The sequence below is a fragment of the Zingiber officinale genome, chromosome 7A (genome assembly GCF_018446385.1).
Source record: "Zingiber officinale cultivar Zhangliang chromosome 7A, Zo_v1.1, whole genome shotgun sequence".
NCBI classification, from domain to species: domain Eukaryota; kingdom Viridiplantae; phylum Streptophyta; class Magnoliopsida; order Zingiberales; family Zingiberaceae; genus Zingiber; species Zingiber officinale.
The window spans coordinates 94,324,290-94,351,940 of NC_055998.1; the positions used below are offsets into that span (position 1 = coordinate 94,324,290).

General features: G+C 38.4%; 1 protein-coding gene and 2 long non-coding RNA genes across 3 annotated transcripts; 2 read left to right on the plus strand and 1 right to left on the minus strand.

Annotated features, from left to right (window-relative positions):
- Window positions 1–235: 235 nt before the first annotated feature.
- LOC122000269 lies at window positions 236–2,420 on the plus strand. Its single transcript, XR_006117053.1, has 3 exons — window positions 236–298; window positions 498–1,015; window positions 2,334–2,420. It is a non-coding gene; the product is annotated as an uncharacterized LOC122000269 (long non-coding RNA).
- Window positions 2,421–5,127: 2,707 nt separating this feature from the next.
- Window positions 5,128–6,057, plus strand: LOC122000270. Its single transcript, XR_006117054.1, has 3 exons — window positions 5,128–5,577; window positions 5,669–5,775; window positions 6,010–6,057. It is a non-coding gene; the product is annotated as an uncharacterized LOC122000270 (long non-coding RNA).
- A 17,965-nt stretch (window positions 6,058–24,022) lies between these two features.
- On the minus strand, window positions 24,023–25,477 carry LOC122001813 (caffeic acid 3-O-methyltransferase-like). The gene is made up of 3 exons (XM_042556753.1): window positions 25,038–25,477; window positions 24,503–24,878; window positions 24,023–24,433 (listed from the first exon to the last, which is right to left on the minus strand). The coding sequence occupies exons 1-3, from the start codon at window positions 25,424–25,426 to the stop codon at window positions 24,134–24,136; spliced, it is 1,065 nt and encodes a 354-aa protein (XP_042412687.1). The 5' UTR covers window positions 25,427–25,477; the 3' UTR covers window positions 24,023–24,133.
- Between the last annotated feature and the right edge of the window lie 2,174 nt (window positions 25,478–27,651).

Sequence of the window (27,651 nt, forward strand, 5' to 3'; positions counted from 1 at the left end):
GCAACAGCTCCTTGCCTCTCCGTAATAGCTCTCTGCCTCTCTTCACTACCGTCGCCGTCGCCGTTGCCGGACTCCTCTCTACCTCTCGGCACTCACCGCCACCAGCCGTAGGGATCCTCTCCACCTCTCTGCACTGACCATTGCCGGCCGCACGACTCCACTCTGCCTCTCCGCACTCATCGTCGTCTGCTACAAGACTTCCTTCCATCTCTCCGTATCATAGGACCATAGCAAGAGTAAGCAAGCCCTTTGTTAACCACTCCACACTCTACATCAAGCCAAAAGCTCAAAGCCAAAGGTAACCCTAATCTCTAAGTCCCTAAACTTATTTGGGTGGCACTGCTCGACTCTTTCACTTTTATGAACTGTGTTCGGCTTTGATTGTTGTATACTTACAAAGTATGAACACTTAAATGCTCATTTTAGAAATGATTTTTGCAAGCCGCTACGCCATGCTCTGCTTTTGCTTCTACTTCTGATTCTGATTCTTCTTATAGGAAATGCGAATGGAGTTGTATGGCTTGTGGTATATTTATAGGCAAAAGGATACATATATAACGGTGACCACTTCTCAATTCTAAGTTATATAGTGAACATCTTTATATTTTTCACATCAGATGTAATTAATTAGTTTTATATTAGATTGTGGTCATCTAAGTTATATAATGAACATCTTCTTTATATTTTTCACATCAGATGTAATTAGTTTTATATTAGATTGTGGTCAATGATTATTAATTTCTGGTAGGACACTTCAGCAACTTGTGCACTTGCCTTCAAATTACATTCAAGCATATTAAAATCTGAATTTGGAGTCATCAAAGATTTTGCTGCTTGGAGTCCACTCTGCTTTGCATCATGACTATATTTGCAAGTATTGCTAAAGTAATTTCAAGCGAGGGTTCCATATTTGCTGGAAACTGACAAGGCTACAGTGGAAATGGAGTGCATGGAAGAAGAATATCTTGCCAAGATAATACATGGAGATGGGTCCAAAGAGATAAAAGTTGGTGAGGTAATTACATATGCGTTCATCTTTTACCCACCCAATACCAGTCTCATGCTCTTCCTTTTAGTTCATGAGGATTTAATTTTCATTAGCTTTGGAGGGAAATTTCCTATTCATCTTTTGTCTTGATTTTTTGATACTTGTTCCTGTTACTACTTTCAGCACTTATATGTTGTTGGTTTTGTTGAATTAAGAAACCCTTGGGCCTGTGATGGATGTCTTTATTGTTATTTTTGTACTGAATCTTAATAAACATTGTGGATATCAGGATATGTTGAATACTCTTACTAATAATTCATTTAGAGATCACTTTTTTGTTTTTGAGCGTGTGATCTCATGATTCACCAAAGTCTGCATGTGCCATTGTTGCAACTTGAATATTGTTAAACCAGTAACAACTAATTTCATATTGTCCATGCCTGTTTGCTCAAGTTCATTTACTTGATTGGATCATTGGAGAGGTTAACTAGATTGGATCAAAATCACAAGAAGCATATTAGATCTCTAGGTGAAGTTGCTTTGTCATATACCTGTTGCATCACAATTGGATCATGCAGGAAAAGTGCATTGTCCTCTAATTGATAGTTCTCAAATATCACCAATTTACCAAATTCCCGAATCTTTTTTTTATATTATTTGCTTTCCACAGCCACTAGGAGTTTAAACATCTTTCATTATTGATGTTGATTGAGTTCTTAAATTTTTTTTTCAGATGATAATGAAGTTTTTGAATAAAATAAAAACTCCTCCTGCATAACTTGCTTAGTTAGAAAAACCTTCACTATATTATGAATTATGTTCGGCTGATCCCTTTAAGCTATAGTGATTGGTTCAGTTTAAATAGATTTTTGGTGAACTACCTGTAAACTGTAATGAGGATGTGCTGTTTGAATATATGAGGTGCATGAAGTATTATTGCCATCTCATTCAAGTGGCCTGAGTACCTTCACAATTTGCATTATAAATATTCTCTGATTCTTATTATATTTTATTTTGATACAAGATATTACTTTTATTTGTTATGAATTTTGAATAATCTGCCATCAAACCATTGCTATAACTGTGGAGGAAGAGGGAGATATTGAGAAATTTAAAGATTACAAGGTTTCTGAATCTGCTGGTCCTACTGAAGTTCAGCCACCATCTGAACCAGCACAATCTAAAAAGGACATATGCTGTGCATTTCTGTATTCTACTGCAGAATTTTCACATGAGTTGATTTCTTTATTATATGTTGATTTCATTTACATGTATTATTTGTTGATGTTCAGTATAGTCATCTATTATATTAATGATAATATATTGAAAGTTTTTTTTGTTGCAGAAAAAATATTAGAATGTCCACCCGAATCTCAAAACACAACTAATATTGTTGATGATACAATTAGCATTGTGTTTGGCAAAGAAGTAGATTGCGCGGAATGGGCTTTGGAGTAACACCATCGAAAGTTGGAGCTTCTGTGCAACAAAATGGAACGGTTCAACAACTTCAAACTATAGTACAAAATGTTCAACAACAAATGCAAGAAATGAGGCAACAAAATCAACTAGAAATGCAAGAAATGAGGTCTATGTTTTTACAAAGTTTGAGACAACAAAATCATCCAGAACAGGTTAGTAAGTAAACAATATATATATAATAAGTTTGATATGTACACTTAAATGCTTTTAAATTACCATGATGGCATTGCTTGACACGATTTGGTTGTAAAATTAGATTGCTAGTGGTGACATTTGTAGCGGTATTGAGAATGAAATTGGTAGCAATAGAGATATCAATATTGGTGCCAAAAAAAGTGGTGATTTTGGTCATGTTTTTCAGGTGATTATCATAAAATTATGTATTTCTGAATCACAAAATTGTTACAAAAATATATATGATTGAATTAATAACTTTGTATTATTTATTTACAGTCAAATTTGAGAAATGTGAGTCGTGGATATATCTGTGTTAATACTAAATGTAAGCTGCTTCATTGGTCTACTGATGAATTAGTTGTTGCAGAAGGTCTAATTGCATCCACAGATCCAAACACAAAAGTGCATCATGTTATTCTTGGTGGATCATGTTGGAAAGTTTAGGTTGATAAAGTTTTGGTGGAAAAGGTGGACCTAATTCGACCAAATGATAAAATGCAGTTTCTTGATAATGCAATAGGAAGCACGGTTGCATGGTTATTGAAATTTATAGTATTGTGTGATTGATACATAATATACTAATTTGTGTGGATTGTAAGTTTAATTATTGTTATGTAATAACTAGTTTGATAGAGATTTCGTATCTTGTTTAAGATCTTTAAATTTTTTTTATTATAATGAAAAACTATGACTTTTGTTAATTTTATGGATTTATTTGTACTAAATTTGTTGTAAAATTTTGGTTTATTATTTTCATCAAATTAATATTTTTTTTAATATAGTTAAGACTATCAACAACGTACATTTATAAGCTGTAGATTATTATCCTTAGCGCATAAAAATACTTTCCGCGGAGTGCTTTGCGCGCTGCGGATAATGTTATCCGCAGCGCGCAAAGCACGCGGCGGAAAGTATTATCCGCAGCGTGCAAAGCATGCTGAGGAAAGTATTATCCGCAGCGTGCAAAGCACGCCGCGGATAATATTATCCGCAGCGCGCAAAGCACGTTGCGGATAATATTATCCGCAACGCGCAAAGCACGCTGTCAATAATTTAGGACTTTTAACAGCTTTTAATTGTGTAGCGTGCAATGCGCGCTGTGGAAAGCGAATTTGCGCGCTGCAAAAAGCTATTTTTGTTGTAGTGCGATTTAGGTAATCGTTGATCGATTAACAAAATCCACGCACTTCTTAGCGATCCGGAGGAAAGATTCCCTGGATCGATTGATAGATCAGTATTGCCGGGAGATCATCATATTACATGGTGTCCCTTTGACTATTATTTCGGACAGAGACCCCCGGTTCACGTCTCGTTTCTGGCAGAGTCTACAGCAGGCCTTGGGCACGAAGCTCCGTGTCAGTACAGCTTTCCATCCACAGATAGATGGACAGTCAGAGCAGACCATTCAGACTCTAGAGGACTTGCTGAGATCGTGTGTATTGGATTTCGGAGGCAGTTGGGAGGACCATTTGCCATCGGTAGAGTTCGCCTACAACAACAGCTTTCATTCGGCTATCCAGATGGCACCGTTTGAAGCGTTGTATGGTAGACCTTATCGAACACCCACCCTCTGGGATGAGGTTGGGGAGGTCCAACTGTTGGGACCTCATAGAGCTCAGCAGGAGGCAGAGTTGGTCCGTATTATCAGACGGAGGATGTCAGAAGCGCAGGACCGCCAGAAGAGTTTTGCTGATCGGAGACGCAGACCCCTGGAGTTCTCTATTGGCGACCATGTATTTCTATGAGTTTCACCCACGAAAGGGGTGAAGAGATTTGGCCTCAGAGGTAAGCTAGCTCCGCGATACATTGGCCCTTTCCAGATCCTGGAGAGGATTAGAGCAGTAGCTTACCGGCTGGCACTACCACCATCCCTGGCAGGCGTGCATGATTTATTCCACGTATCTATGCTGAGGAGATACATACTTGACCCGACACATGTGCTGACAGATATCTTAGTTCCCGTTCAGCCTGACATCACTTATGAGGAAGTTCCGGTATGGATTCTGGACCGGAAAGAGCGTCAGCTGCGGAACAAGACTATCCGATTGGTTAAAGTCTGATGGCAGCATCATTCGGACAAGGAGGCTACCTGGGAGCTCAAGGATACAATCCGAGCTCGATATCCCCATCTTTTCACTTGATGTATGTGAGTTAATTACCGTTCAGCATTTATACTTTCTATCTGTTGTTAGTACTTGCTGATGGTAGATAACGAAATTTAGGGACCAAATTTTTATTAGTGGGGGAGAATGTAAAATATCGAAAAAAGGGCAGATAATAATAAAGGGAATTTTCCGGAATTTTTAGAAATTTTTCTGGAATTTTTCGGAGCTCGTATGGACGAGTTTACGGGGATAAAAATGGGGCTGGGAAAAGCTTGTTCAGGCTACCCTATTTAAGCGAGTAAAAGTTATTTTTCTTTTCCTTTTTATTCTCTTTTTCTTTTATTCTTATTCCTTTTCTCCGCCGACCCGTGCCGAGCCGTTACCTGCGCCTTCTCCCCCTCGCGGTCGTTCTTCCCTAACCGCAAGCGGGTGGTTTCCTTCTCCCTCGCATACAAAACCGTGGCCAAGGGAAGTCGCCCCTTTTCTCACAGATTCTGCCCTAGGTGTCGACGTCGAGACCCCCTTCTCTTCCTCCTCGCCGATCGCCAGCCACTCCTCACCGTGCCCTAGTCTTCTCTTTTCGTGCCGCCACCACAGCCGGCGCCGTACGGAGCAGCGCCGCTCCTCCCTGTGCCCTAGTTCACCACCACCGCCGCACCCTCTTTGTCGCCTCTCGACCCGATCAGAGCCGTTTCTGCCGTGCCCCAGCCTTCCCTCCAGCCGACCGTCACAGAGTTTTGGAAGGATTGGGAGGGGATCATCGGCCAACCACTAGGTGGTCGGAGGATCTGGTCATGAAGAGTAGTCCGCTGACCTTGGATTGAGGTAAGGCATGCCACTTATCCGATTAGAGAAGACCTATTTTTTATTCTTTATATTAAATTGTTGAGATTTAAGGCTTGGTCATCCATTACAGCTCCGGTCATCTTTGTGCATGGGCGATCCACAGTTCTGGGCATAAACTTCCAGCAACGAACACACACTGCGACTGTGGATTAAGAAACGACAGTGAGGTGAATTGAGGTAAGGTGTAGAGGAAGTCATTTCTTTTGTTACAGCGTACACATAATTGGAGCTAGGAAAGGATAAGAAATGAACAGTATAGAAATTTATTTAAGTCTAAGTTGTTATGAGTAAATGGAATTAGGTTTATGTTATGTGTTAATTAGGGTTTGCCCTATTTTTAGTGTTAGAAATTTATATTTAGCTATTTCATTGGATATTAGCTAAATAAAAATGTATATATTGGTGATACAGGACTTTGATGCGAGACGAGTATCTCGACGTCAAATTTGGATTAGTTTGGACTTTTCGATTGGAGGCGGGTACTTTGACTTTATGTCATTTGATATGCATCGTAGTGTTTTTAACAAATAGCAATAATTATGTTTCTTATCTGCTTCGGTTGGTCACTACCTGATCTGTTACATGCTTGTTTGTTTATTTGCTATGCACTTCATGTTAGTACCTATCTGATTATACATGCTTATAGGGTAGTGACATAACCATGTTTTTATTTTGTTCAGGACCTAGGTTTTTGATTCCTTACCTGACTTGTGTACCTTAGATCTTCGGATATGAATTATTGATACTAGGGTACACATTTTATATATATATGGATTGGTTCAGGATATTACCATGCTTAGTGTCATACACCATTCGCATGATTGCATGTTGTGCGATAGTCTGCTCCATTATTGTTGAGCACATCGCCAGTTTCATCTCTGTCGGTGCTCCGCTAGACCGCCCATGGGTAGTGTGATGCAGAATGGTAGCACGTCATATTTGCTCGGTGGTGCTCCGCTGGGACGCTCATGGGTAGTGGACTACAGCGTGGTAGCACGCCGGGATCCCTCCCCGTCATCGTGCACCGGGAGATGAGAGCATTGCGCTCCCCCACTTATGATTTGGGGTAGGAGGATAAGTGTACTCCGACAGCATCCCGTCCACTCGGTCACTCATCAAGAGCAGTGACGGCAGAGTGACGGTTGTCATAGCCCTACCCACTCGGTCTCACCATCGTGTGTGAGATGGCTGACTGGCGTTAGGGGTGACCAAGACTAGCATTGGCATCATACGCATTGATGCATATATATTGCTTGTGTTTGCTGCATTTATTTGCTGCATTTGGATGGATGCATATGTTTGACATGCATACAGGATTTTGATACCTCTCGGTCTGACGACCTTGTTATACTTATTCCCAGGTCCTGGTTAGTACAGTTTTCTCCTGTTTGATTCAGTTGCATTTATCCTTCTTGTATCAGGAGACTGTACGCTTGATTAGTGCTGGTTGTTATTTTCTTTATTATGCACATCAGTTGTTACCCGCTGAGTGTTGGACTCACACCCTCCTCCATTGCTATTTTCAGGTTGATGCTGTCCGGAAAGTTCCAGTCGCTAGTCCCCTGCAGACCACGAGGATGTTTGTTGGTCTTTTGATTTTTCTCCTTTATTAGACTTGTGTTGTTTTGATACATCTGGACTTGTATCAGTTTACTATATGGATATTGTCGATGACTTTCATTTAGATTTGTTTTACTGCATGCCTGCCTAGACGGCAGAAGACGTGAGTGGATTTATTCCGTCAGATTTGTGTTTTATGGGTGTAGTGGAGTAGGAAATATGTTTTGAGCTTTATGGGTATAGTTGAGTAGGGTTATTTTTGAGTCTTCTTATCATTGCTTTAGTTGTTCACTATTAAACTGCGTGGATATTTGGATGTGTTATGTTTTATTATTATTATTGTTCCGGCCGTATTGGCCGATGTATATGTGGCCCTAGAGGCAATGTAGTGAAGTTTCAGATTGTCAGCCGTACAGGGGAGATGCTGCCGAAATTTCTTCGGACAGGGACACCCCCGAGGCATGACATTTAACACTTGGACTTCCAGTAAATTTTCTTCATTTATATGTTGTTCTTCCAGATTTTAGCTTCTATTAGCGGGACATGATCCCATTCTGTTTTGATTTGAATCCCAACAACTTTAATCTCTTTACAGAATTTGAACCAAACAGTTTTCAGTTTACCACTATTTCAACTTTGATCTTACTGCATATTGATCAAGCTTTGCTGTTAAATCTCTATCAATCCTCATTCACAATTAGCTTAAATTTAATTCATTTCATCTCAAAAATTTAGTACCACAGACTTGCATAGGATTAGTTCAATGACCAGAATTCAGCAGCTTCATTTTGGTTTCAGCCACTTGATATTTTTAGAATTTCAACCTTCCTTGTCTCTGATTAAGCCTTGATCATTAATTCCTTTCGATTATCTCCTTTATTATCTAATTAATGCAAGTTTAAAATCCATTGTTGCTTGAGAAGAAAGCTTAAATTGATACAACCCCAACATTTCAGCTACTGCCTTCATCACTGCTTTGACAGATTCCAACTTGAACTCTTGATCTCCCATTCACTTTTCTGCATTTACAATTAATACTTCTTTCTTGATTAGCTGGAAAATGATTCCAGAGGTGATCGAAACCAACAGATTTAATCCAAATAGATTCTATATCAAACTGTTTCCACACTTTTTTTTCTCAATTTCATTATTCACTGCTTGTAGTATCAAGTAATTATAATTTTCTTCATTTCTTCATAACTAATGTCTCAATTTTACTGCTTCATAAGTGGACTGGTGCTCACCACTTGAATCTTGAATTCTGATCCATAGTGATTGATCGAGTTGCCACCGCTCAAACCTCACTGTTTTGACAACCAGCCCTATTGATTTCAATTTCAGCAATTTGATACTTCAAGATTCTGTCAACTTAAGTTTGAAATGGCATGGAAGGAAATGAAACACCATTTGTTTCATATAATGCAAGATCCTCACTACTTTTCTTAACTATTTTAAGAGCTGATGATAAAAATTGGTACACCTTCACTCATTCCTTGTGAAACTAGAAGTACATTTCAGTTGTGATTTAGATCCTATAGATTGATTCCAACAGAGTTGAAAACCACACAGTTTCTGGAATTCTGTATTTCTATTTAGTTTCAGTTTAGATTGATCTTCCTAGACCCTCAAACCAAGCTTTTTAATTAACACTCAATCAATAATAGCTTGAATTCAATGGGTTACAACTCATAAAAATCAATTTGTAGTTTGGCATAACTTTCACTAATGTAGACAGTTTCCATTTCCAGCTTTTGAGTTTCACAATTCTGCTTCACACTGCACTTTACTGCATTCCACAGCATTGGTGATACTTCTTATGCACTCATTTTCATTAAATCCAACTTAATGTCGTTCAACTTAAAGAGAATTTTACAAACTTTCCATTACCGTGGAATTCCTACATTTAATTCTTTCCAGATTTGCAACACACAATTCTGAATTTCTGAAGTTAATGGTTTCAATTTCACTTCTACTGATTTCCTTGGAATTCCTAACCAATCCTTGCAGTTTAAATCTCAATATACTATCTTATTTATCATTCCATCAAATTTATCTTTCCTTCAATTCCTTTCAAATAAGAAGAATCAATAAGAATGCTGATACAATTTCTGCACAGAGAACAATTTCAACTTCCTTTCATTCTGTTTTGTCACTGTTCTCACACTTAAAATTCCATCTTATTCCCCTCGATTTCACTTGTAGCTATTCCTTTGTTGTATGTGGCATTGTCTCTTTTCAAATGACATCAAATACAAACATTTTCCAATTCCATCAGCTCTCTTTTCCACCAAACACTTTCAGCAACGTGCCAAGTTACTTCTTTTGCCTTCATCACTCTCACTAAAGCTTACAAGACATTTTAACGTACTTCTTGAATAAAATTGTACTCACCAAATTAAATTCCAGTCCTCATTTTCCATTGATCTGATTCCAAACAGCTTCACAATTACATTTAGCAGTTTTTACATTTTAGTAAGTTCTGAAATAAAAAATCTATACAAATCAATTGTGGAAGACCAGGAAAGAAGGGAACACCATTTGTTACTGAAAATCATAGAGTTTCTCTTGAATTCATAAATGATTTAAGGGTTGCCCCCAGATTTAGGTACAAATTTGATACATCAGTTGCAAATTTTCTTGCCATTGCATTTCTGTTTTCATTCTTTATGCAACTTGAAAATAGGTTTTAAAATTAGTATCAGAGTCCAATTGTTGAAAACAGGTTTTGAAATGTGTACTGCTGAGATCACTTCCAATACATTCCAGATTCATAGTTCTAGTTACTGAAATTTCCATCTTTCTTTAATTCTATTACCAGCTAACAAATACTGAACTCCAATTGCCACTCATCCAGTGAATTTCTGTTTAAAATCAGAATTCAGCTTGACACTATAAGTTTAAGAATTTGACTCACGGAGAGAATTTTTGCTGCTTTCCAAACACTATACTTCCCCCACACTTAAAATTTTGTCAGTCTCGGACACTTAAACTCATCAAGAAATCAAAAATTCAGTAACAAAAAACAAACTGCATAATTGGTTTTTTCAGTTTTCAGTTTCCATCTTTGTGTTTCTGATTGCTATCCAATTCTCAGTCTAAAAATCTTGTAAACTCTGATGAAGCAAGATCAGCATTTAACAATACTAAAACAACAGCAGGATTTCAATTTTTGGGTGAACCGATGTCTCTAAACACCAATCCGCATAGTAAGGTGCAGGTTCTAAATTTTTTGTACAGCTTCCTGACTTTGTGTCAACTAGTCATCATTTAGCAACCAAAAATTTCAATTCCTTTTCATCTAGCTTCTTAAGATCCTTATCAATTCATCCTCCAAAAATTTCTGGGTTTCAGCAACTCTATCTTGTCATAACTCATTTTCCGAAATTGGCACAGAAACAACTTGGCAGTGATGCTCCATTAGTAGGAATTTCTGCATTTCTTTCTTTTCTGATCTTCTTTGAATTTTGGGCCAAACATTGAACTTTAACCTCCAAAAGACTATCTTCTTAACATTCAATCACAATTATCTTTCCCTTCAATTCCTTCCAATCAAAAAGAGCATTACACACTCTAATAACTTCCTGCTCCTAAATCTACAGATTTTTGCATTTCAGCATTTTGTAAACTGCTTCTCTTTCAGGATTGAATACTCTGCCTTCTCTAATCTGATCTCACTTATCACATTTCATTTTCTCAACACTTGATGTCCATTTAAAAAGTAGTACATCATTAGTGCATTGGTCAGCTTTAAGCCTTTTGCAATTCCTGCACATTTCTACATTTCTGCCCTCACTTCATTTCTGTTCTTGTACCAAATTACTACCCTTGTCTCCATTTTTTTCTTTTCAAATCTTAGATTAAACTCAAAAATACTTCTTAAATAGAGTAATACTTCACCATTTAAGATACCTATCCTTTTTATTTCTGCCCTTCGTTCACTGCCCACAGCCTTCATTTGTTCTATTGCTAACTCATTGATTAAGTTTCAGGATTCGTAGTTTCTGAATTTTCTCTTTTCAGAGTTTGTAGAGGTCATGGGAGGGCAAGAATCCCATTTATTTCTGCATATTACAGAGCTTCACTTAAACTTCTCACTTGTTTAAATGTTGTTCCTGATTTTTGATACACCTTGATACACAATCCTGCATTTCTATGTTTCTACACATTACATGTTTCTGCAGATTTCTGCTCCTGAATATGTAGATTTTGTAGGGGATCGGTGGCCGGCTAGAAGGGGGGTTGGATAGCTAGGTCACCCCCAATTCCCTTTCTTTTCTACACGGTTGGTTTGCGCAAGAGGAAATACAAAAACTAAACAATGAAAGCAATAAGTAAGAGCACAAACTCTAACATGATTCCTTTACATAGTTCGGAGATTGCTTGCTCCTACTCCACAACATATCCTTGAGGTGAACGAAGCCTTGATCCTTCGGTGGATCAGTCCCCAATAATCTCAGGTTAGAGCTTTCTCCTTCTCGGTGGAGCAAACCTCTCATAAAAGATCTCTTCCTCTTTACAAGATGAAGTTTAGGCTTGGGAGGAAGAGAGTAGGCTATGGAAGCTTTGAGCAATGACTAAGGAGTTCTTCAACAAGTATCAGTAACCTCCTTCATGCCCCAAAGCTTCTTATAAATAAGAGGAGAGAGTTGTGTTGGTGCAATATCCTTAGGTCAAGGTTGACCTGGTTGACTAAGCTTGAGTTAGCTCAAGCTTAAATCTTGATATTTGAGTTTTGATGTTTGACAATACACGGAGATTGCAGATGAAATCGTCCATTTGGGGAGATTGTTGATACAATTCCCTTCTGGTCAAGGTTGACCAGTTAGATGTGAAGAAAAGTTAAGTAGGTCAAACAGTTGGCTGGATATTTGAATGGGAAAGTTCTAACTGGAGGTTAGGCAAGAGAAAGTCCTGGTGAGTGAAGTGTTAGTTAGAGCCCTAGAGCCAATCATTTCATGATTGTATTATGGACTTGTTGTATCATATTCTTATATAAATAAAGGCATGTGTTTTGGTTATTATACTTACTTGTATTGGTGCCAAATAAACTAAGTATAATAGCGTCCTTGAGTAGAAGGTTCTCACCTATATCAATCAGTTGGTTGAACCGATAGTGAGATGATATAGGGAACACTACTCTTAATCATTCCTAGCCGAGTATTAACATTCAGGGACAATGTAAATGCAATAAGACTAGCATGTAGGTCAACTCGATGACTTGATCTCACAAGTTATGGATATAGAGATATCAAGTTGACATATGGGTATGCATTAGAGAATGTATACTGAATGACCCGCCATGAGAAAGTATCATGGATCGTTATATGAGTGTCATATACTTTCTCATGTGGCTATTAGTATGACTACTAGTCCTTGGACCTGAAGTCACCATGGATCCCTACATAAGGAGTTATATACTTTGGTTTCGTCAAATGTCACCCGTAACTGAGTGGACTATAAAGGCGATTACTGGGTATGTAACGAATTATGCAGAGGGATGTGAGTGATGTAGATGGGATCTATCCCTCCTATATGACGGGAGTGACATCGATATTCTTGATAGAGTGAGACTACGAAGTGCATGGCCATGCCCAAATGAGTCAATATGAGATATTGAGCTCGTTTGATTTAGTGAGTCTACTTGGAGTTCAAGATTTAGATTGGTCAGAGGATGACACGGTCTATGCCTCACATTGATCAATCTAGATGTCTAGGATAGAAGGACACTTGTCATATATTGTGAGGAGTCACAATTAGTAGTCACAAGGTGATGTTGGATCTCAACATTCTTGTAACTTGGGTAGTAATGATGTGTTGCTAGATACCGCTCATTACTTATGCTCCTAAATGGGTTTAGGGGCATTGCCAACGTTACAAGAACCTATAGAGTCACACACTAAGGACAATTAGATGGAGATTAGGTTCATATGATGAACCAAGAGGATTAGATTCATTTGATGAATCAAATTAGATTAAGAGTAATCCTAATTGGGCTAATTGAGTTGAACTCAAGTTGATTCATGTGTTCAATGAGTTTAATTTAGATTATGACTCATTGAATCAATTTAATTAAATGAATTAGATTCATTATATTAAATTGACTTGAATTAAATGATTGGATTAGATCAACCATGAGAGAAATTAAGTCTAGTTTGACTTGACTTGAGAGGAAGATGAAGAGTCAAGTTTTACTAGACTTTATGCCACATCATTTGTGACTTGGCATTAAGTGGCCAATGATGAGATGCCACATCATCATGTTTAGCACATGTGTGTGCCACCTCATGGAGATTACAAATCTCTTTAATGTCCACACTTAATGCAAAATGGGGGTTACACTTTTGTGAAAGTGGCCGGCCACTTTTGTGGTGAATGAGAATTCATTTTTAATTCAAGGCAATTCACATCTTCTTCTTCCTTAAGCTCTCTCCTCAAGCTCTCCCTCTCCTCCTCTCTTGACCGAACAACCTAGGTGCTAGCACACCTTTGTTTGGTCTTCTCCACCTAGTGTGTTCGTGTGGATACATATAGAGGAGTATCTATTTTGATACTCTCGAGATCCGGCGAATTTTGGACGAGCGGGATACGAAAAAGGGCACACATCGAAGGTATAAAAGGTTTCCTCTTTGTAAATCTTGTGTAGATCTAGATTAGAAACTCGTACTCGTATTTTTCAAAAGTTTTATTCTTCGCACGGATCCGTGTCTTGGGGTTTCGGGGTTTCCGCGACGCGAAAAAGCGGTTTTCACGGCCCGAAAAACCCAACAGTGGTATCAGAGCTACGTGCGAAGACTTGTACGAGTTTAATTTGATTTTTTATGAAAAATATAGGTTCTATGATATTCTGTAATTTTATGATTTTTAGAGTTTTTATGGGTATTTTTCTCGTAGAAGCGAAGCACAAGTGTTTCGACACTTGTAGGCTTCGACTACCGAGAAGTTTTTTTTGAAACGGCAAGGTTTCACCCCAAAACTTTTTGGGACAGCGGGCTAAGGCGCTGTTGGATTTCTTAGGGACACTCGCAATGGTTAGATCACGGGTAGGGACGCTGCCCCTGGCCCCGCTAGGGGATTCGTTCCGCGATTGCGCCCGAAAATCGCTAAACGGGACCGCCGAGAATTTTTACTCGTAAAAATTATAAAAATTGGTATTAAAATTACAGAAAATTATAGAAAATACATAATTTAGAATTATGTATAATTTGTGATAGTCATGGCCCGAAAGAACCCAATTGGATTGGTATATTTTGTGTTGTAATTCATAATACGGCCTGCGTGCCGTCATGTGATTGTGTGTGCTGTATTCTTGATACGCGACCTGCGCATCGTGCCTTTCTTTATTATTTTTGTTGTAAATTAGTTTAGACTCGAATGTAACTCGAGTTTCAAAATTGTAATGTACAAAATTGGAGCCGTGGAAGGTCCACTCAAGACGGAGTTACGAGGAGGGCACGAGCAACACAAGGTGGTCAAAGGGAGGAGCTTGAGAAGCTGTTGACCCTAGGTTGACCATCTGATCTTCTCATTGTCTTGAGAAGATCGTAGTAGGGACATGACTAATCACAAATTAATTTAATTAATTGCTTGTGTATATGTGATGCATGATTAAGTAATTAATTAGTGCCTAACGATTAGATTAGATCTAAGTCGTGCACATGATGCACCCTTTTCGATTAAATTAGATCTATCGAGTATATGATACGCATCATCGTTTAGATTAGATCTAAATCACGTCAACTCTAATGATTGTAACGCCCGAAATTTCTCAAAATAATTATTAGAAATATCCTAGTATTTTTCTGGAATTTTAGGATATTTTTATGAAATTTTTAGAATAGCGAAAGTAGCAAAAATAAATAGAAAATAAAAATAGCCTACACGGGAATTGAACCCGAGACCTATTGGGTCCTACGACTTATGGTGAACCCTAGTAACCAAGTGAACCCAGCAGGGCTGTGCTGAAAGGAAAGGGAAACAATTGTATTTATGTTTAAGTTGGGACGAATTACCCACTTAATATAAATATGGGAAAATAAATAAGTGAGGGTTATTTTTGGTTTCCACCGAGAACTTCCTCTCCTCACCCTAGTTTCCGCCGAACCCTTCCCCCTCCTCTTCCTCTCTCGGTGCACCAAGCCCTGAGGGCTCTAGGAGCACCTTCCGGCGACGACTCCGACACGAGGACACTTCTCTCCACGAGAGGAACGTGTAGACACAAGAGAATCGTCGAGAAGATTGTCTCCACCGGAAAACTAGCGACTAGATTCGTAAGAAAACTAGCGCAAGAGGTAAGAAACCCCTCACCTGTAGTATAAGTAGCTTCCGTATGAATTTTATGCTTCAGTTAAGTAGTATGTAGATTTTCGACACAAAGGATGCGAATTAGCGCATACCAAGTGTTCGATTAAATTATTAGTACAGTTAAAATGCGACTTAAGCATTTTACTAGCTTAGCTAAATGCAATAGAAGCATTTTCACAGCTTATTTAGTCTTGCTTCAACTTTTACGGGACTAGATGTCCAATGGGTGGGCTCCCACAGTCGCCTCTAGGTTTAGATAACCTAGTTCTGAGTTTAGACAACCTAGTAAAAGCAAGACAAGAATTATTAGCTTATGTTCAGTATTTTATTTTCTCAGTGGCATGTACTGGATTAGATACCCATTGGGTTGGGCTCCCATAGTCGTCCCTAGGTTCAGCTAATCTAGTAAACCTTACTAGATTCGGAATTTGCAACCCCGGGTTTAGTTAGGGATGCCGGGCCCAAACAGCAGCATGATTATTATTTTAATCTACTTATGAATATAGTTTTCAAACATCACAAATTAGTCATGTGAGTTCAGTTCAGCTTTAGCATCAGATTAGTATTAGCTTAGCTCAGCTTTTGTATCCGTATAGCTTTCTGTTAATACGACATGATAGTTCATGATTAGCTCTATTGTTATGATCATCTTTGCTTCTATGTGTTATATGTCATGCCATGCTTAGCATATTCAGTATGTATTTCAAATAGCATGTTTTAAAAACATAATTTGCATCGTATGCATGTTTTGTAAGGTAGATGGTTTCTTACTAAGCTCTCAAGCTTACAGATACTATTTTTCCTTATACTGCAAATAAAGGTAAAGGAAAGATGGACTAGCGGAGGCTGGAGGTCAATGCAACGAGGAAGATGTGTGTGAGCTGGAGTTTGGAATAAAGATCCTAGAGATTCTAGCAAGTTTAACTATTAGAACTTTGGGATTCTACCATGGTATCTAAACTCACATAATATATAGGAACTAACTAATACATGATATGAGATGTAAAACGTGCATGATTATATGGTATGGTACAACTATCATAACATGAAGATTTCAAGGCCTCCTAACACCATTAAAATTGAACTTCAAGGATATCTAAAAAAATACATGAATTTAAGGGACTAAAATAAAACATAATATGAGAAAAATATGCCTTCAACTCTATCTTGCTACCAAGTCTTTCCTTCTTCTCCTCTTCTTAAAGCTAGGACTAGTGGTGGTGGTGGAGGCTAGGGTGAAGGCTAGGACTGATAGTTTTTAGGAGGGGTTTAGGGTTTTGGGAAGTAGCCAAAAATTCGAGGAGAGGAATGTATTAAATAGATTTTGCCATGACTCATTCAACTTTGAACATTTCCACCATAATTACTAAGTCATATAAATTTTTATACTAAGTCATATAAATTTTACATATACTAAGTCATATAAATTTCTATATAAAAATATATATCCATACATTATATAAATTTTTATATATATACTAAGACTTATAAATTTTATACATAATAAAAATTTATATCCATGAGTTATATAAATTTTTATATACATATTAAGTCATATAAATTTTTATACACATAATAAAAATTTATATCTAAGAGTTATATAATTTTTTTTTATACATACTAAGTCATATAAATTTTTATATATACTAAGTCATATAAATTTTATACACATAATAAAAATTTATATCCAAGATTTATATAATTTTTTATATTCATACTAAGTCATATAAATTTTTATATATACTAAGTCGTATAAATTTTTATATACATAATAAAAATTTATATCCAAGAGTTATATAAATTTTTATATACATACTAAGTTATATAAATATTTGGATATAAAATAAATTTTATACATATTTATATCTAACCATTTTTTTAATATAATTAATCAATCCAACTCCCATGATTATAAGCTAACTTAATTAATTAAATCTAACTAAATTTATTTATTTAAATTAATCAATTCTTAATTAAATTTGAATCAATCAAATTAAAACAATTTGTTTTCGAGCACTACACCATTGTTGGCCCCATAGTATGTGGAAGGGAGGTAAATCATGAAGTGCCTTTTGGCCTGTTGATTGGCCTCCTTAGTGAGGGGGTCGCTTGCATAGGCAGTTCTACTGCTGTCGTCGTGATTTGGACCAGAGACCAATCGACTATCACTTCCAGCAGTCGACTGGTCCCAATTACACACTCACACTCATCCTCTCTAGCCCTTGAAGCCCTCTTCCTCAGCCTTCATCCCTCAGATGCACCCAAGCCCGTGGCTCCTCTCCGTGTCATCCTTCACGTTGCCTTGAAGTCCACTTCCTTCGACTTCACTCCATTACTTCTCGTCCGTGGTCCTTCAGATGCACCATCCCTCACCGATCTCAAGGACCTGAGCCATAGGATGAGCTTAGCAGCACCAAGCTCCTAATGTGTGCTTCACCAAGTCCTGCATGACTCAAACACATATCAAACCAACATGAAACCTAATTTAAACTCTTTGACATACACATCAAAACAATAATCGAACCCCCCCATCAATCCTAGGTCGATTGCAGCAACAAATTTCTGCATTTCCAAATCAACCTCAACTTAGTCTGTTTATCAGGTAGACTACTAGTAATCTCATTAGCATTCTATAATCTCTTAATAACATATGTCATTAGCAATTCAAATGATCAAATAACCTTTGAAATTACTGCTCACAGCATTGATACACATAACAGGTTCAAATTCAATGATGTTTCCGAAATTCAGTGGTCTTCATTAGCCTTCCATTACTACACAATAGCAATGTTCAGATTGGGCCATGTATCCAAAATTCAGCAAGCCTCAAATCTTCACTGTGGTATCCCTATGAGCTCATTTCAGCCTCTCCATAGATTCAATCCTGTTGTGCACAGAATTCAAGCAACCAGATAAGTATCAATTCCTAAATTTCTAAACAATTTCATATCACTTCATAAAGGATACAACTGAGGGATTGAATCCATTTAGCACTACTATATCCAAAGTTTGAATCCAACTCCATGTTTCTTCAAAACAGTTTAACCCTTTAGCACAAGAAATAGTTTTTTTTAACCTTTCACTTCCTCGCTTCCAGTCTTTTTCTGTTTATCCAGTAAACTCCAGTACCCACATTAGCATTCCATAATCTCTTAATGACATAAATTACTGATCAACAACAATGATCAGATTTCATCATTTCTGAATTTCCAGCCAAACCTTAATTTCCATTTCTGTAACTTTTGCAATGGCTGCACAAGGGCCATGTTCAGAATCAATTATGTTCCTGAAATCATTTTCATTAGCACTCCATCAATAGCATTTCAAAATAACTACACAACAACAACTTCCATATTCAGCCATGCTTCCACAGTAACATATTTTCAGCATTTTGAATAAATCTGCTGTACAGATTTTAGCTACAACTTAAGTCCCAATTCATGAATTTCAAAATGGTTGTACAGAATAGCAATGTTCAGAATGGCCAGCTCCAACAATGAATTCTTAAAGCAATATCAGAACACTTCCATAGCTCTATAAGGGATAACCATAGTATCAATTTAAAGAATTCAAAGCTATTTGAGCTTGCTCTATACATGATTAAGCTCAAGTAATGATTAAGTTTAGCACTACAATCTTAAGAACCATCCATTGAAAACAATACTATTAAGAAACAAGCTCAATAATTGGCATAAGAAAAACTACACAAAAGAACCATTGCTCCTTGATATCACATCTTGAACCATTTCTGAACTACAACTTGCGTCTAACATTTAACTTCCATTGCATCATTCCAATACTCCATCATCAAATTGAATATGAATTATGGCCTTTAGAAAATTGCATCCAAACATTCAAAAACACTAAACACCTCCCCCACTCTTAATCCTTTGACCATCTCGGCCAAAAGAAAATCATCATATAACATTCAAAGTATCCACATCCAAAAAAAATAAAAAATGAGAGAAGATAAAATGATATGATGATTAACAAGAAGATTAGCAAGAAACATGTGGGGAAACATGGAATAACCTTCATAAGCATGATTCAATTTATGGTATTGTGGCTTTGAAAGAATCAAAGCAAGTTCTGTTGGTGCAGCGGAGACCGGCAAGACGGGGGGGGGGGGGGGGGGGAATTGCTGTAAACAAAAAATAAAACTACCCTCATCAGATTTCAACTCAGAATAAATGTAGTAGTAAAAAAGTAGAGACAGAAAATAGAAACAGATATAGAAATTTAACCTGGTTACAACCAAGAGGGTTGTTAATCCAAGGCAGTGAAAAGTGCACTAAGAAAATTCTCCTTCTCTGAAGGCGGAGAAGCCTTTTACACTCTTAATTGCTCAGAACTACTGCTAGGAATTGCTTACAGATTGATTGCTTGAGTTGTTGTTGAATTCCTAGCTCCAGGGGCCTTTTTATAACTCCTGGAAAGTCTATCCCGAGGGTCCAAGGCACCTCCAACAAGGTTCAAGGCGCCTCCAGCTCGGTCAGTGGATAAAACTTTATCCGCAACATAAACGGTCAAATCTGACCTGTTGAAGGCGCCTTCAATAGGGTTGAAGGCGCCTTCAAGCTGGAGGCGCCTCCAAGCCTGCTGGAGGCGCCTCCAAGCTGGCAGCCTAATTTCCAGCTTGGTTTCTTCAGCTTCCGACGCTCCGTTCTTTTGGGTGATTGCGGCCAACCGGAATAGGGCTCACCCGAACCCAATTCCCGGCCTTCTCCTCGAGCAGCCTTTCGTCCTGGCTTAGCGTCCCTCGAATGCCGCGCACACTCTTCACACCCACCGGGAGTACTCTTCCGCAGCTCTCTCGTCCTTCGGATGCACCGAGCCCGTCGGCTCCCTTCCCGTGCCGTCCTTCTCGCTAGCTGCGTCTTCCGCTCGACTTCCTGTATTCCTAAGCTCCTGCACACTCAGACACAGGGATCAAACACAGCAAGACTTAACCAACTTGGTTGAGCACATCAAAACTACCACGGGGTCCAACAAGTTCTAGGGTGATACTAACACAAGTGCATCGCACAATAAAACTTAATCCTCACTAGCTATGCAAAATTTATCACTCAATCTATCAATTTAGAATCCATCATTAAGTAGCAACCTCATGTAATCTAAGAATTCAATCATGACAATAAATTTCAAAACTCAACAATAAAATTTAATTATCTTTCAAAATCTCTAAAATGATATATAGAAATGCCAAGGGGTACATTTTATTTCCAAAAACTAAAAAGACTATTTACAAAACCAGTAAGATAACTAAAAATCCAATAAGATTGCTAAAGTAAACTAAGAGATTATTCATGCGACAAAGTAAGGACATGGTATCTACAATGACAAATAAAAGGTGGAATGGAACAAACTCCCCTAAAATTCTGGTGGTCGAATACGGTTCAGTAATAGGAGCCAATGCGGAAGTGGAGTGGACCTAATGGAAGTGAGCCTCTTCTTCATGTGATTAATATCGTCATGTTCAGCTCCCTCCATCAACAAAACCTCAAATGGATCCATGGCTATTGAATACATATCCTGGTTTGACCTGAAACAATGATACAAATAAAATCACCAGACACAGGAATCTCAAAATACCTAACACATGGATATATAAAATAAATAAGTATCAAGGCACCAAACAATTTAGTAAAATAATCTTAAGATCACCAAACACCAATGTTCCCCAACAATGGTGCCAAAATTTGATAAGGTCAAAATTGAGCGTCACGAGTATACTTATCAAATTAACAACGTAATTCCCATAAACCCCTTAACTACATAATGATGTTGTAATAAAGAGCCGAGGGTCAAATCTCTCGAGGAACTAACAATCGGATGCTTGTCTTAGACTTAGAACTATTTTGGGGGTTTTATCATTAAAATGGGGGTTGTTTGGTTTTAATTCTAAATCTAACAAATGAAAAGCAAAGCAAGAAGGAAACTACTCTAATACTGGAATGAAATCTAACTAAGAGCCAACAATTAATCCACAACGTATTATTACTCTACGCTATGGTTATACCATCAACACAATTAAACTAAGGTATGAAATAGCAAGACACAATTGAAATCTTATCTAAAGTGTTGAATAAGCTAAGAAAAGAAAGAGTAAGACATATAAGAAATCTAACTATGAAATTAAATTCAACCAACATCAACGAAATCTGTTCTAAACTACAAAAAATAGTAAATAAAAGAAACCAATCCAAACTCGCAACCAAACTACACAAACGTCACACTCTTGTCGTCACACAAGAGGTCGGAGACGAAACCACCCAACTCCAGTCGTCAGAAAAGAAGAACAAGTAACTTATGAACTTTGAATCAATCCAAAGCTTGTAATCTTCACCACAGAGACCTCTCCAATGATGAATGCGAGAATCAAATCAAAACTAAAACACACAACTGGAATCTGCCAATCCAAACTTTTGCTCCAAAAGGGGATCTGATGATGAGTGAAAAGTCATCAGAATGAACTTAGTAACACTGGAAGAATGCCTCCAATGTTCGCTGATGAGAAGAGGAACCATCAAATCAGAGGAATGCCTCCAACAGTGCCAAAACAGAAATCTCCGATAGTAGCACACTTGCCGTCGAACCCTCTTTCTGGCGAGCTTCCAGCTAGTCGGGAAATGGTCCAGTAGCTGTCTTGAAACTCCCTCACTGACGTCTTCACTTGAGAAAATGATCGGAAATGGAATTGGGGGCTACAGATGAAGAAATCATGGATGAACAGTAACCTGAGCCACTGTTCATCCATGAAAAATCTACATTTTATACCTAGATTGGAACCAGATTTAAAATCTGGTTTGTCACTAGTTCAATGGAGATTTTAGGGTTTTGTTAAGGAGGATTTGACTTAGGTTAAGCTCAAGAGATAAACTCCTTATGATGGGTTGAATAGATTTGGTTCAACTTCTTCATCAAATTGGTTAAACCAAACTTGTTTGTGCCTTGGTCATATACCAATTTGGACCCACTTAAATGTCCTACAAGACCAAATGCAAATCTTGAGAAATAATATCATGAATTAAAAGAAGATATATAATTTAGCTCAAAATAATTCTCAATTTATAAACAATCTATTTTTTGTCAATTAACAAATGCAATTAGCTCAAAATCACCCAATATCAAGCAAAAGGATGTGTCAAATAAATGAGTTATCATCAAGCTCACCTGAACCTAACTCCGATTTTCTTCTCGAGCAGTCTTCCTTCCTAGATTCTCATCCCTTAGACCATCGCGCGCATCCTTCTCACTCAACCAGTGTACTCTTCCGTAGCTTCTCATCCCTCGGATGCAACAAGCCTGTCGACTCATTTCCCGTGCCATCGTTCTCACCCGGTGTGTCTTTTGTTCAACTTCTTGTGTTCTTAAGCTTCTGCACACTTAGACACAAGACATCAAAAATAAATAAAACCCAACTTATTTTGGCTAATCATATCAAAATCAACCCAAGGTACTTACTAGAAGCTATTGTGGAAAAAGATCATGCTCAACTTTCTGATTTGGATAAGGATAAGAATAAAGATAAGTCAGATGATGTGGATAAAGATAAGGCTTGATCAAGATATAACTTCATTCAAATAAAAGTTGATCTAGATAAAGATCTGATCCAACTCTATAAAGGAGATGAAGACTCTACATTCATGAACATCAATTCTCTACTCTACGATCTTCGACTCTGCACTCAAAAGATGAGAAGGCTCTGCTCGTGCGACTGGGGAAGCACTAGGAAGAGTGCGAGGTACTCAAGACTTCTGGATCAACTGACGACATTTTGTTTATATTTTTTATTGCAAGCTGTAGACATGTTTCTCCTCCTTTGGAAAACTTTTGAAAAGAAGACCGCTAGTGGATGAACGTGTCCTATGATTATGCCTTAGACGTACTGATCTTAGGGAGTTGGGAACCAAGTAAATCCATGAATCTTTTTTTCTATTTTATTTATTATTATTCAATTGCATACTAACTTTAATAGAAAGACAAACGAATGAACGAAGAAATAAAAAAGAAAGATAGACGATATTCACCCCCTCTATCAATGCACACTGATCATATAGATGCTGCCCACTTTTATTTTTTTTTAATCAAAAGGGCACTCCATCTGTACAATTACCCAACTACTACTCTCTAGTACTATAATGTTCCTATTATTATTTCTCGCATATATTTCTTACCTAAATTCTGAACCAGAGGAAAATTATAGCAGCGACCATCCCATATTTGTTATATAATTATAACGGTTATGGTTTTGTAGTTGTTATAACTAAGCTGTCACATAATTATAGCAACTATGGTTTCATAGTTGCTACATAATTGTAGTGACTACGGTTTTATAGCTGTTAAAACATAAATGTTAGGTAAGCTACACAGGCACTATCAATGCTTTCATAGCTGCTACATGGGCGACATCCTTGGATTGTGGTAGTAGTGTATTAAAAGAATCAAAATTTGGAATTCTAATGAATAAATATTTAGAAATCAATTTTTGAATTGTATAAATTGTATTTCAAATTTACTCTATGAGCAAATAAAAAAAAAACATTCGAAACAAACAAACTGCTAAATAAAATGCACGATTTTAGTATTAAATCCCACTGATTCATTTCCTAAACACTGATGATCATCCATCCATGGAATTCTTATTTGAAAGCAAACAGAAGGAACAATTGATCTACTTGATGAACTCCAAGACCCAAGTGCCGGCGAACACAGGAAGAGCGTTGAATCCATAGAATCCTGCTTCCTTCGCCAGCGCCCTGAACTCCTCCACTGTTCTCTCTTTTCCGCCCACGCTGTAGGCCACCATGCACAGGTCCAGCTGGAAAATGGATTTGGCTTCTGGCGTTGCTTCTGGCACCGCCGGAACAACGTACTCGAACACCACCACTTTACCTTTCTCCGCCGGCAGCGCCTTCGAGCAGTTCTTAAGTATCTTCACGCAGTGCTCGTCGCTCCAATCATGAAGAGTCCACTGCAGTTGTTCAAGTGTTAGCCAATCGAACAGATATCGCTATATGTTATCACTGTTGAATCGATTGACCTTTAACATGATGGCGTCGCCGGCGGGAACGGCTTCGAACATGTCTCCGCCGCAGTGCTCCACTCGGGTGAGGGCCGGCGCGTCAGCGACGACGTGAGGGAGGTCGAAGTTGATGCCGTGGATGTGGGGGTAGAAGGAGGTGATGAGGTCGAGGTTGCGACCGGTGTTTCCGCCGACGTCGACAAGCACCTGCACGTCGGCGAAGCCGTCGTAGCGGCGCAGTATGTTCTTCATGACGAGCGAGGAGGCGCCCTTCATGGCGTCGTTGAACACCTTCTTGAACCGAGGATCTCGGCCTAGGTACTCGAACGACGTCATGCCGAACGCCGCCATCACCGGGTGGCCGCCGTTCAAGATGGAGTCCGTCAAATAGCGCCTGAAAATTGAAATCACCACGGAAATCTGAAAAGTTATCTTTTATACTTAAATTAAAGTGTTTTATTTTATTTTTACTTTGTAAATTTTGCAGGGTATCATTAGTATTTATTATAATTTAGGGCGTTAAATGAAATTTTTTGCAAATTATATATCGTACCACATGTCGATCACGACTGGATCCTGATTAAGCAGGACTAGATTAGCCATCGTGCCGCTGTCGTCGTTTGGAACCAAGTACTTGCAAATTGGAGCGGCGGAGTACTTCCGGCGGCCGCCGTCGGCGGCGCAGTCGACGACGCCGTTAGCTGCGAGCAACCGGAGGATGCGCTCGATAATGTCCGCGGCCGACGGGTTGGTGGTCGGCAAGCGGGTGGCAAGGTCCTCGGAGCTCAGCGCGGCCGTCGGTCCGGCTTCCACCAGCATCTCGAGGAGGCCGAGCTCGATGGCCGTCTTGAGAACCATGGGAAGGACAGCAGCGGAGGAGAGCTGCAGCGCCAGGTAGCACGCCTGCTCCTCCTCCTCCGGCGACAGCTCCGGCAGGGCCATGGGAGGAAGCAGAGCAATCAAGAGAGGAAACAGAGGGAAGCATCGAGGCCATCTAATCCTTACGTTTTTATAGTAAACATTCCACAATGTATATTGTGAATTAATTAAATTTTAATTGCGAAAAGAGTAACATTCACTTTTTTTTTCACGTGCAAAATTTAAAATACATAAAAAAAGTACGCATTTATTTATCATATTTATCCAATCACATTTTTTTTAAAAAAAAAATACCTCGTGTCGAACCCCCAGTCATTGACTTGAAGTACAATTAAAATCTCGAAAAATAAATATAGAATTTTACAAATAGTTTTTTGCTCTTTAAAAAATTATTTAAAAAAAACTTGTTAGCAAATTAAATATGGGATGAAATTAATATTAGACTACGTGATTACAGTTTGGAGAGTCTATCAAAACAATTTACCGATTATGATTGAATCTTATATGTTTGAGGTTATAAGTGAGTTTTAGTATAAACTTATTTATAGATTTAGATAAGCACGAATCAACTCAAATTATAACTAATATATGGTAGAAATCATTGAAGATTATCAACTAAGTCATCTCGACATATAAATTAAATTAAATTTATTATATTTAAATTTAATTAATTCATCACAATGGCCTAGCAAACAGAACGGTCGAGCAGCAAAATAGTCAAGTAGTAAAGCTGGCAGAGCGGTTGAACGGATAAAGCAACCTAGTAGTAGAACGATCGAGCAAGCAGATCAGTTGAGTGGATAGAGCAGCTGATCGGGTCGAGCGACCAACTGGCAGAGCTGCCAAGTGGGCAATGTGGCTGAGTTGCAGATCTGGCCGAGTGTTCGACTGGGCAGAGCAATCGACCGGGTAGTGAGGCTGAGTGAGTATATCGACCGTCTGGGTAGTGCGATCGAGTCACAGATCAGTTCCGAGTGTCCGACCAGGCAGAGCAGCCGACTGGGTAATGAGACCTAGTGAGCAGATCGATCAAGTTGTAGAGTGACTGACCAAGTAGAGCAGCCTAACAGTAAAAGGCAGGATAGCCCGAGCGACAGAGCAGCTCGAGCAGGTAGAGTGACCAAGCGGCCGAGTGGGTGAAGAGGACTGAGGCCTGCGATGGACGTAGTTTCCTTGAAATAGATTCACCCCACTTCCGGTTGTGCTTCGAGGTTTTGTCAGGTCATCTATTTTCCAGGATACAACAAGTAATCATGATGCACACTAAGCACTGATGGTCATGACGAATTGAGAAGTACCCGACTGCTATCACGTGTATTCTGCCAAGCAAGATAAGCACGACAAAGGACGTGGAGGGGTAACGTAGGTGGAGAGCTTCAGCTTTCTGTGTGTGTCATTTACTTGTGATTGCAGCCTCCTTATATAAGAACTCAAACCAATAGACAGCGTTAATGATCAATTAATGATCATTACTCATTGAGTTGTGAAATGACAACGTTTCATTCAGCCATTTAAATACAACATTAATCTGTAATTTAATGCACCAGTTACACACTTAAATAAGTAGCAAAATGATTTATGTTGTAAAATGTTGGTTATTCCACTTGGATAAATTTTGCCTCTATCGGTCCGACATTCGATGCTTGCAAGTCGTGCTTGTATATGAGTCAACTTGGTTCAATACAATTCGGGGCCTAAATTTGCACCCCCTGCGTATAGGACAGGTAGGTTTTACCCTTTGAACCTTTCATTATGAGGATCTGTTTGCTTACTAGTTGACAGTAGACGCGATATCCTTTAACTGTTCTACGGTCTATGTAAACATTGACATATCTCATCCAAGACTCTCACTGATACAACTCAGTTCTCATGAGTGTATTCATTCTTGGCTAGGAACACACTTGGTTTTGTGAGAAGTCCTAAGAATTGTGTCTCTAATTCTTTTCGAAGCGACCCCACTTCTTTCTCACATAGGTGATCTCTTAAGAGTATTCTGTAGGATCGTAAAGTTGCTAGAGGGGGAGGATGAATAGCGTTCGTCAAAAATCGAGAGTTAAAAATAGTTACAGATCGGAATAAAGAAAATAGAAAACAACTCTAACATGAATGATTTTATTTGTTTCAGAACCTGTGACGACTCGTACTTTAAGGCCCATGATCGTCGATTCCTTTCGTTAAACAATCACTATTAGTTCAAATAATTAGTTACAAATATTGAGTATAAGAACTGAAATTAGTTATTACTGACAAACAGAATGGAAATTGAAATCTCTCGTTCTTTGAACTTC